Below are 11,903 nucleotides of genomic sequence, written 5' to 3' on the forward strand. Positions count from 1 at the left end.
CACAACTTGTCATGTATTTGTTTAACTTTCCTTATAAAATAGTCAAAGTTAAAATTTTTTTATATAAAAAAAAAAAAAAAAAAAAAGACTAAATGTATAGAAATACTATACATTTTTTTTTATTAATAAAATATAGAAATTCTATTCTAACTTAATCTAAATATATATGTATATGATGTGTGTGAAGTTCCTTCTTGGAAACTTGAACCCCGACCCTTACCTTCCACACTGTACAATCACTTATATTTGTGTAGTGACCACTGCATCAAGAGTACACGGTGGTGACAAATACTGATTGGTGGAAACATATAGTCAGGTGGAAATTTAATTAGTCTAAAACGAGGAATTTAATGTACTTCATGTAGTATAAATTTCTTTGGGCATTTCAACATAAAGGTCTCTGGACATATGTATTTGTGTCTTTAAGTATTTTTAATGTGTTTTTGTTTGTTGGGATTTCTTGGGTATTTTTCCTTCAGATGGCTTTTGATATGAATGTGCAGAAGCATCAAGAAGCAATGTGATAAAGGTAGAAAAGCATGAACGCGCTTAAACCTGAGATGTCGTGCCTGTTGCTCGCTTTCGATGCAATGAAACTCAGACGACTGATTTCCACTGCAGAACTTAGGAATAAAAAGTTACGATCAATGATTGGTAGAATGAGCAACCCATGATCACATATGCTAAACTAAATTATCTATATATATATGTAGGACATACATGAAAGTCTTGCGCAGTTTCTTTCTGCTTTCCTATTTTGTTTGCTTGAAATTTTACCACACATTAATTCTGACACTAATCGTCAAGCATAGACTTAAACCTTGTGAACGTGAGGCTGCATGTAACGGGCCCTTAGATTTCTCTTGATAGATATAAATTTTGTAACTAGACAGGGAGTGCAGTAAATAAAAGAAAAATAAATAAATTGGTTTTTGAAAATTCAATAGTTGAGATGGGACAATTAATTTGAATCTTAAACGTTTCTTTTTTTGGATGAATGTTTTTTTTAAACATGAAAATGTCAATTGAATTATAATTAAAATTCTTGGCTAAAGGCAAATTAATTCTGAGTGTGATACAAATATTTCTACTAAATGATTGATGTCTAGGTCAGATGAGCACAGTTGTTTTGCTTGATAGTTTTTTATGGTTTTACACTTTTACTTACTTTAAAAATAAATAAATAAAAAGATTTAAAGAAAGGTAGTTTTAAGAAGTACCGTGAAGAAATAATTTATGTCAAATCTTTTTTCTTTATGTCAAATTTTTTACCAGTTTTATAAAGTGTGAGTCAATAGAGCTAATTTTTTTAATTTCACTTGTCACTTCAATAATACTTTTAGTCTCCTCATCAATTTATACCAATTTTTTATTAGTTAAACCTTACAATTAATAACTCATCCTTAACAAACACTACCTTACATTATCTGTTAACATTTCCCTAAAAGAATACTACAAACTTTACTTTAGAAGCCTTTACAAACTATCCTATGAGTCACAAAAATATATCAAACATTTATTTATTATTTTGTTATTTTGTTGTAGCTGTAAATCTAAAATTAATTATTGGTATAAGTTTAAGTAAATTTTTTCAGAGAAATTTTATAATTGGATTCGATTGAATTTGATCCTGCGGTACTTTCCGACTACAAGTCAAATATATTAAGTCTTGTAGTCGTAGATAGGACTCCATTAATTTTGTGGGTCTTTAGGTTGATATGTCTTTTGCTTTTTGTCTTTTGTTTCTTTCTTTTTTTTTTTTTTTTGGCTGAATAGGTTGGCTTGTCTAGATATATCAACTTTCTTACCTGCCAAAATTAAGTGCAACGTACTTTAGACGGAAATTTCATTGCTTAGTCAAGGTTCATTAAAATGGATTAGGTTATCTGTCCCTCACCAAGTCCTCTCTGACTCAAGTGGCTCGGTATCGCGACTGTGTAGACTTTGAATTTCTTTGCTGGTGGGAGCAGGGGCGGCCCAACATAATTTGGGGTCTAAGGCGAAAAATTTATGCGGGGCCTTAAATATGTAAATATTAATTAAACAAAATTATTTAATACTAATCAAATTAAGGTTAATTTGATACATTAAATACATAAATAATACCAACTAGACTAAGGTTAATTTCATATAGAGAATTGAATATCATAGTTGAATTATAAATATTAGTAAAAATAAATAAAAATATATTGCGATTGAAAAAGATACTTTATTTTGGATATAAGACGATGCATAGTTAAATAAAATTGTAATCTAATTTTTAATTTTATATTTTGATTTTAAGAGAGAGAGAGAGAGATTGATATTATTTGGTGTATGGTTTTGTAGGATATTAGTTTACAAAAATCAAAGTCTCAAACTATTAGGGGAGATTAATCTATAATTGATGATTTAACACATTTGCAACACCTTTTTGAAATATTTTAGGGTTTCAATTGAGTTAAGATTCTATTGGTCTTGTACTTTGAGAGTCTTAATAGAAATGAAAAAGAAAAATGCGCTAATTAAAAGTATTATAAAATGTTCAAAATATAATGTGATATTGTCTCTCATTGATGAACTTCATCAATTTAACTAATGAATGTTTATATCACGTTTTTTTTTATTAATAACATGGCAATTTGTAAGTCAATAGTAAAATTTGTACATCACTAATAAAAAAAATGTACAACCTTTAGAAAATATATATAATTTTATAAAAATTTGGGCCTTTAATTATGAAAAGTGGGGCCTTTTTTTCCAAGCAAAATTTTGTTTTTTGGTGGGGCCTTAGGCCTAGGCCTAACTTGCCTAGGCCTTGAGCCGACACTGGGTGGGAGTAATGAATGGTCTCTGGTGAGGCAGTTCTTACTTGACTTTTTATACTGGAGCATATATTGAGAAACATATATAGCGTTCTGAATGAATGATTATTAATTAAAAATGATTATTGAAAATCTCGCTGGATGTCAAACACTTGGGCTTGTTTGGTTTAAAAAAAATGGTCATTTATCACTCATCACTCAAAATACACTAATTTCTTGATTCCACCCGTTTGGCACATATTTTCAAATTTTCATCACTCAAATTTTTTTGCTTTTTGTGGGACCCATACCTGAGCAATGGTCAGTGACTGTCGTTAGCTTACCCTCCAAACCATCATCTCCCACTATTGTCTTCACTGCACATTTCATTTTGCCACCACCACAATCACAGTTTAACAAAAAAAAACTTCATTCACAGTTTAACCAAAGAAGTACAAACAACAAAAACTCTCAACAATTTAACACCACCTAAAGCAGCTCATCACCCCAAATTCAAAACTCCATTCATACTTATTTATGATACACCATGAAAAAAAAAAAAAAAAAAAAAAAGCTTCCAGATAAAAAACGAGCTTCCAACGGAGCTATTCCCGACGCCAACAACGAGCTTCCAGATCAAATCGTTGTTGTGGATGCCAATTTCGATGCTCCGGCCAGATCATTGCTGTGGATGCCGAGAAGATCGTTGCTGTGGATGCCGATTTCGACGCTCCGGCCAGATCGAAGAACAAGTACGATAGCAGCGATGAGGAGAACGAGCTCGTGGTGGAGCTTTTCGACGTGTGATCGAAGATCGACGCCGATGATCTCTCGGCTTGGGTCGGCGTGGGTTGGCGTGTGAGTGACCAATGGGATAAGAACAAAAAAGAAAGAACAGAAAGAACGCTGAATTGGAAGAAAGCAAAAAGAATGCCATGCGTGTGAGTGGTTGGTGAGTATGAGCTTTTTGCTCTGAAGAAGAACACAAAGAAGAATAGATAAAGAAGAAGAGAGAGAGAGAAAAAAAAAATGACCGGTGGGATGTGACAATGCCTGGCTTTTAGGGCCCACAATCTCAGCAATATTACAAACTTGCCACTAAGTAACGGAATATGAGTTTTGAAAACAACTAAAATGAGTTTTCACTTTCCCTCACTATCACTCATTTTTTTTTGAGTCACAGAATCATGAAAACTAAGTCACGGCATCCAAACAACTGCTCTTCTGTGGGCCCCACTAGTTTTAGATCATGAGTTATGAAAACAAGATGATATCACTCAGTTTTGTGGGTTTCCAAACAAGGGGACTCTTCAGATTTGTTGTTTCTATAACTCATAACTCTGTTTTCATCACTCATAACTCAAAATATGTGAGTCCCACAAAAAAAAAAAAAAAAAAAAAAAAACTCTGTTTGGATTTGTTTCCAGTTTTTGTTTTCATTACTCAATTCTCTGATTTTTGAATGATAAGTTATGGAAATTGAAAACACATTTGAGGTATTTTCAGTTTCCAATAGCATTTTTGTAATTAAACCCACATACCCAGCCGCAATGTTTGACAAATGGACTAATTTTTTTTTCTTTTTTTTTTTTCTTTTTTTTTTTTTATGTGAAACCCAGCCACAACTTTTGAAGTTGAAAAATGAGTGATGAGTTAAGGTGCCAAACGGGGGTATTGGGAAATTATGGTATTTTAAGTGACGAGTGATGAGTAATAAGTGACGAAAATTAGGTGAGGAGTGATAAGTGATGACCAAAAAAAAAAACCAAACAGCCCCTTAGAGGCTGTTTGGTTTTTGTGTTTTCATCATCTATAACTCTGTTTCCATCACTCATAACTCAAAATATGTGGGTCTCACGACTGAGAAGTGTGTTTGGTTTTTGTTTCCATTACTTAATTCTCTGATTTTTGAGTGATGAGTTATGGAAACTGAAAACACATTTTAGGTGTTTTCAATTTCTAAAACTCAATTTCCAATGGCATTTCCGTAATTAAACCCACATATCTGGGACCCGCGGTCAAAGCAACACACGTGAGGCACTGCTTTTGATGGTCTCTTCAATGGCTCTCTTCACTAAAGCAGACCATCTCTTTTCTTTCATTTTTTCTTTTTTTTTCCTCTTCCTATTCTCTTCCCAAGCCACTCTTCTGTCCATCTCCATCTCTCATCAGTTCTCTATCTCTCAACAAAATCAGAGGCTTTCTCTCAAACTAGTGCTCTCTCTTTCCCCGGTTGCCGATCTATTTATCATCTGTCTCTAGTGCTTCTATTCTCTCTGACCGGTGTTATGGGCTTCGGGTTACTGGGGGTTTGTTTGTGTTTCGGGTTGCTGGTGGTGTTGTTTGAGTTTCAGGTTGAATCGGTTTGAGTTTCAGGTTGCTATTGGTGTTTGTTTGAGTTTCAGTATTAAATTGGTTTGAGTTTCAGTGTTGAATCGGTGTGAGTTTTGGTGTTGAGTCGGTTGAGTTTCGTTGTTGAATCGGTCTGAATTTGGTGTTGAATTGGTTTAAATTTCGGTCTTGAATCGGTGGGTTGCTTGCCAGTTTGGGTGTGGGTTTTTTTTGGGTTTGGTGAGTGGTGGTGGTGAACGATGGAGGGCTTTTTTTCTAGGATTTGTTGTTTGTGGTGGATTGTGATGGTGGTGGTGATGGTGAGTATTTTTTGTGGTGGTGAGTGCAGTGGTGGTGGGTAGCAGTTCTGATTTGGGTTTTGTATTTTTTTTTTTTTTTTTTGTGGGTATGGATATCTGATCAGTAGGCTTAACAAAAGTGTCTAACCAATTTATAGGAATGGGTCCCACAAAAAAGTAGAAAAAATGAGTGATAAGAAGCTGAGTGAAGTGTGCCAAACAGGTGGGTATAGGAAATTGGGGTATTTTAAGTGATGAGTGATGAGTGATGAGTGATGAGTGATGAAAATTGAGTGAGGAGTGAGGAGTGATGAGTGATGAAAAAAAAACCAAATAGCCCCTTAAACAAGTTATCCTTCTCACAATGACTGTTTGTTATTAAATTTGCTTATTTTTTGATCCATACCAAAAGATATTAGTAACATATTTTCTAAAAAGATAAGTAAAATTGGAAAAGGCGGCTTTATCATACAAACAAAAATAAGCATAGATTTATTTTTTTCTTTAAAGAAAAAAAGATTGCTATTGTGTTCATCCTTCTAAGAATCGAAGCACAGATTACATTTTCGTTGTTTTTTACAAGTCTTTTATTTATTTATTTATTTTAAGTTCCTTTATAACTACTTATTTTGTGTTGGCTTAAATGGATTCTTTTTTCATTTTTTTCCCCTAAAGCTTTCAAAGCATGGGCTTTAGATAAAATGTTCAATTCTTATACGCCAAGCATTGACTGTGAGTCTTGTACATGGAATGGAACAAATCAAGATAAGCATATAGTCCATTTTTGATCGGCCTTAATTAGCTTGATTTATCTAGACATCAATTTTCTTCCATGCTAAAAAAAATTCGACTTGTGGGTTCCAGTTAGTACAACCAATAAGGTCTCTGATGATTAAATAAGAGATTTATGATTCAATATCTGTATACACCAAAAATTGATTGGTGTCTTGATCTAATTATGAAGATCAGGAATGGATGCCATAAGTTGAAACTCTCTCCAGAAAAAAAAAAAAAAAAAAAAAAAAAAAAAAAAAATCCAATTTATTTTAGATGGAGTTTTTTTTTTCTTATTACCTATATAAAAAAATTCGAGGATTATTAAATTGGAATAGGTCCCTTACTGACTCGAGTGGTTGGATATTATAGTTGTGACTGTTAATAGCTGGATATTAGGGTTAAATGGATGACAATAATTTTTTTTAATCCATTCCCTCCAATTGAGCATTGAAATGGAGAAGCAAAAGTTAATATCACCATCACCATGAAATTCTTAAGTGTATGAACGTGCATGTATAAAAAAAAAAAAAAAAAATTTAATATTAAAAACAAACAAAAAGGAAACATTGATTTTCTTTCTAATATATGTATCTTGGCAGTCTTCCTCATATTGGGAACAACTTTTTTCAGAAAAATCTCTACAGAGCTTGCAGAGCATGGCTGTAAGTCTTGTACATGGAACAAATCAAGATAAGAATATGGTCCATTTGGTCAGCCTTATATCTTTCTTTCTAGAGATAATTATAATATGGTGTTAATCCTGTAGCTAGAGAACCTTTTCTTTCTAAACCATTTCCAAACACTTTGTGCATAGAGAAGTGTCAATTCGACTACAAGGCCCTTGGCATCAACTTTATAGTTTGATTTGCTAGATATCAATTTTCTTCCCGGTCAAAAGTCTGACTTATTTAAATGGAAAATTCATTGAATAATGGACAAAGTTTAGCTACAAAATTGGTTGTAGTCTTGGCTACAACCTTACTCAATATCTTTTTATTGGAGGTGAATTTTAACAAATCCCCCATTGGATTACATCTTTTTCTTATAACCTTCATGCTTGCAAAATTTCTAAAAAATTAAAGATCAATATCTATGTCATCAATAAATTGTTTTTTATTGGAGGTGAATTTTGACAAGTCCACCATTGGATTACATCTTTTTCTTATAACCTCCATACTTGCAAAATTTCTAGAAAATTAAAAATCAATATCTATGTCATCAATAAATTGTTTAAATTGCAAGTTTTTTTAGTTTAAAATTATGCATAAAATATAAGCTTATAGATCATATAGTAAATAATATCTGATTGATACAAAGTTTGACATGTGTATTAAGAGAATAAAGAACATGCAATTCAACGGTTAGATTTTCAAAATATGTACTAATTTTTATTTTATTGAGTAAGGTTGTAGCCTAAGGCTACAACTAATTTTGTAGCTAAACTTTATTCATAAATAATACTTGTATACAAAATTCAAGGATCATTAAATTGGAATAGGTCCCTCATTGACCCAACCAAGTGGATGGGTATTAATGTATTACTAGGATGAAATTTAATTGATTATTACTTGTATACAAAATTTAAGTATCATTAAATTGAAATAGGTCTCTCACTAGCCCAAACAAGTGGCTGGGTAATATATTATTAGGATCAAATTTCTTCCCATGCACACTAACATTGTGTACACTCCTTTTTTTTCTTTTTTCTTTTTGCATTTTATAATGATATGTTGTGGAAATTGTCATCCATGTCGAACACATGCTTGAGAGTTGTAGTTGAGACCATGACCCAGAAGGTTTATCATTCAATAATTTGTGTAAAAAATTAATTAGACACTCATTTGATGTAATTGTTGTAGGTACTCATTAAAAACTCTACTATGATTAGTTGGCAAGTCATGTTCTTTAAGCGTGAAAACTCTAGAATGGAAAACTTTAATTTTTGTTCCTAAAATAAATGTTTTGGAGAGAAAATTGTTAGCCCCCTCATCGGACCCCCCCTATTTATACAAAGGAAAAAGGGTCCAATTTTCCTGAGTATGGACAGAACATATGACTAATAGTAGTCCCTACCAAGTAACAAGATATTATCTTCTAAAAAAAAAAAAGTTACAAGATATTAGTAACTTGTTTTTCACTCATCTACTCAAGAACGAAACTACCTTGGGGTTGAGGGGGGCCATGTATATATATTAGCATAAAAAATATACTTTTTGCTCTAAAATTAATATACTTGCCCCCCCCCCCCCCCCCCCCCCCCCAAAAAAAATACAAGCTAACCCATGAAACCAAAAATGAAAAAAAATTATCAAATCATCCCTTGTCTGATTGTCACAAGAATATCAAGAAAAACATTTAGCTAAACATTTGAACAATTTACAAATCCAAACAACAAGGAAAATCTACAAAACAATTCACATATTCAGATAATAATAAAAAATCTCCGGACAGGGACAAAGTAAAAAACAAAATTATAACAAATCAATTATAAATCCTACCAACACAAATCACAAAAACTCAATAATCCTTATCCAATTTCCACCTCTCATTTGAGAGCTTTTTGTCCCTCTCAAATAACAACACTCCATAGTCACCGAGACAACTCCTATGCTGCTAATCACTCCATCCACACACCAATTAGTGTTACTAGCAACTTGAATCAGTTGGTGTCTTTAACTTAATCTATGAAATTTTTTTTTAAATTTTTTTTTTTTTTACAGAGCTGTTGTCGGTCTTTAACACAACCCATGGAAATATATATATATATATATATTTTTTTTTTGAATGAAAGTATTTTATTAATTTTTAATGTTTTATTAACTTTGAAACACACTTGGCATGCATGGATAAATGTAATACGAACAACAACAATCTACTGTTTTGTGCCTTACCTAAACTACCACCAAAGCATGTGTGTAATTAGTCTATTGGTAATAAACTTTGTGCCTTAGCTTAATTAATGTAGTGATGGGAAAAGTTTTATTATTTACATAGTTGGAGACTCAAAGTTACCATTTATTATCATGTGATTGTTTAACAGATCTCTTTTTCTTTTCTTTTTTTACTACTTTTTCAAAATGGCAATTTTTTAAAGGAAAAGATCTCACATCTTTATGCTACCTCAACCTTAACCAAGTAATTATAAAAAATAAAAATAATAAAAAATCCTTAACCAAAACACCAATAATTGTCTCACCCTTTTTTTCACTGAATATTAGTGCATGATGTTGATTAACCATTATTTTAGTTGTTTTATGAATGTAATACTAGACATGGATTTGAACTTTTAACTATAGTTTTTGTATTTTTTTTTAAGAATCTTTTATATATACCATTATGAATTATTAGGTATAGAATTGTGTGAAAAGACTAAATAGATTTTAAAAAAAAATATCATAATGTGGATAGAATAAAGAATTGATTTAACCTTAGTTAGACCTTGAAAATATCAAGACATGCCAATTGACTTACAGAACTTTTGATTATAAATATCTATTATTGATTTTTATAAAAAGAAAAAATACGAAAAATAAAAATAAAAATAAAAATTAATGCTAATAATGCATTGTTGTCAACCTCTGGTATTAATATTCCAACTTTTTAAAATTCTTGAACAAAGAACTTTGGCCCCCCTAAGTTTGAATCTTGATTCCGTTCTTGCATCTACTACTTTTCACTGGTAACCACCGTGTAATGGCAACATCAAACTAAAATTTGACGTTGCAATGTTTACAAATGAGAAGGCGACTGGGAATGGAATAATAATGAGAGACTCGAGGGGACAAACTATTGCAGCAATGAGCAAACTTGGGCCTGGAATCAAGAATGCAACTACAGCCGAAGCAATGGCAGCAGCAAGCAAGTGCACTGTAGTCCAAAATCGTTATAGATTCACCATATAGTTCACCGATTATTTCTTATGGGGACACATCACTGATGCAATAAAGCAGAACCTGAGAAGTTTCCATGAAGCCTAAGTTTCATTTGTTCGAAGAGACACTAATGCAGAAGCACACATCTTAGCACAACATGCTATACAGGTTACCTTATGGATAGGAAATTTTGGGTGAACAGCAAGTCAGCAACCCATCTCCTTTAATATCTTCTGTAACATCATACCAAGTTTCTGTAATTCCTTCTTTGTTGAGTTAAATAAAAGTTAAGAGGTTTTCACTTCCAAAAAAAAAAAAAAAAAAACCAATCATAACTAATTGATCATAATCACATGTGATCAACCTCAATTGCAAGAATACGTATCAAACGTTAAAATCTTGATTTAGCTATATCTTATAATCTGGTGGTCAAATTTAATCATTCAATTTAATAAAATGATGATTTTGCTTTTTGCCCTTAGAATAGGGTTAAACGGAAAGTTGCACAATGGTGTCTACAAGGCCTACTTAAATTTCTTCGTGATGATTGATGAGGACAACCCTCACCTGGTCTTCAATAACAATTCATCTCATATGGTGCTCGGTTGGGTTATACTTTCTTTAACACGTTAACAATTTGATCTTCTTCCTTTTATTCATCTTTTCTTCTATTCCTTTTATTCTGAAAAAATAATTTTGACCTATTGATTGATTTTGGTAGAATTAATCAACTTTGCACTTTAACCAATTATGAAACCAAGTTAGTCTGATGGTAAAGAGTTATTATAAAAAACGGACGCTATAGGTTGAAACTCTCTCAAAGAAAAAAATCACAAATAACATACCAAAGTGCGACATAGCAATCTCTAACCTTTTTCAATTCACTTTATTGAGCCATTATATAATTTGATAAGTAGGGCACAATTAACATGTCATTAGCCGACTTATTAGGAATTAAGTTTTACGAGTCTCGATTAGGCGAGCCTAAGTTGAGAGACAATTGAGGATTAGTCAAAATTCTCAAGACTGCCCTTTTTTGAGTTGAACTTTGGATCTTGTACTTGATATTTGACACTTACAACTCAAAACAAGATACATTGTCATGGATTTGCCAAGCTAACCTAACAAATTCCATTTTTTACACTATAATTTTATAAGAAGAACAAGACAATATTACTAAGTTATAAGGCTCATGGCCTCACTCTTAATAATTCTCTTCTTCTTCTTTTCTTTTTTTTTTTTCTTTTTTTTTTTTCTATATTTGAGAAACACCCTTAATTATTCTTTGTATTTTATTTCATTTTAAAAATTATTTTCAATTCTTTAGCTGCACCCATACAAAACCTAGGATGCACGGACACTTAATTTGGAGTGTTGTACCTGTGTCATATCAGTGTCCTATTTACCGTATCATGTTATAACTTTTCAAAAATTGTTTGTGTCGTTGTATCATACCCGTATCCATACCCCTGTCCGTATTTGTGTCAATGCATCCTAGTACAAAACCCTGAGGTTATCTAAAACTCTTGTTGACTCAAACTCCTTCAAATCATTCCAAAGATGAGGTAGAAACAGAGGCCAGAATTAGATAGCCTTTCTTCCATCAATATGGCCCTTGATTATATTTTTTATTCTATTCAAAATATTAATTCTATTCTTCTTCCTTTATTCTTATTAAAGATACATAACTTCCTAGAGCTATCTATCAGTGTATGTTTCTATGAAAACCTTTCATTTTATACACTGCAATTCTACAATGGCATGTGTGGTGGGTGTGGCAGAGAGATTGGGCTAACGTGGTGGTGTGTGAATGGCTGTGTTGCTTTCATTTCGGTGTGAGT

At 32.1% G+C, this 11,903-nt stretch overlaps 1 protein-coding gene and 1 long non-coding RNA gene across 4 annotated transcripts in view; one reads left to right on the forward strand and one right to left on the reverse strand.

Annotated features, from left to right (window-relative positions):
* LOC126694423 (receptor-like protein EIX2) overlaps positions 1-11,903 on the reverse strand; it is a 119,039-nt gene that overhangs the window by 44,101 nt on the left and 63,035 nt on the right. The window contains exon 3 of one of the 3 annotated variants that reach the window (XM_050390684.1): positions 9,769-10,295. The exons of the other annotated variants lie outside the window; for them this stretch is intronic. Coding sequence (XP_050246641.1) covers positions 10,237-10,295 — 59 coding nt within the window. The 3' untranslated portion in view covers positions 9,769-10,236. Of the gene's footprint in view, positions 1-9,768; positions 10,296-11,903 lie in introns of those variants that run through there. 3 annotated transcript variants of the gene reach the window in all.
* LOC126694428 (uncharacterized) overlaps positions 1-11,903 on the forward strand; it is a 47,255-nt gene that overhangs the window by 33,843 nt on the left and 1,509 nt on the right. The gene's annotated exons all lie outside the window — the stretch shown is intronic.

The sequence above is a fragment of the Quercus robur genome, chromosome 8, assembly GCF_932294415.1.
Source record: "Quercus robur chromosome 8, dhQueRobu3.1, whole genome shotgun sequence".
Lineage (NCBI taxonomy): Eukaryota > Viridiplantae > Streptophyta > Magnoliopsida > Fagales > Fagaceae > Quercus > Quercus robur.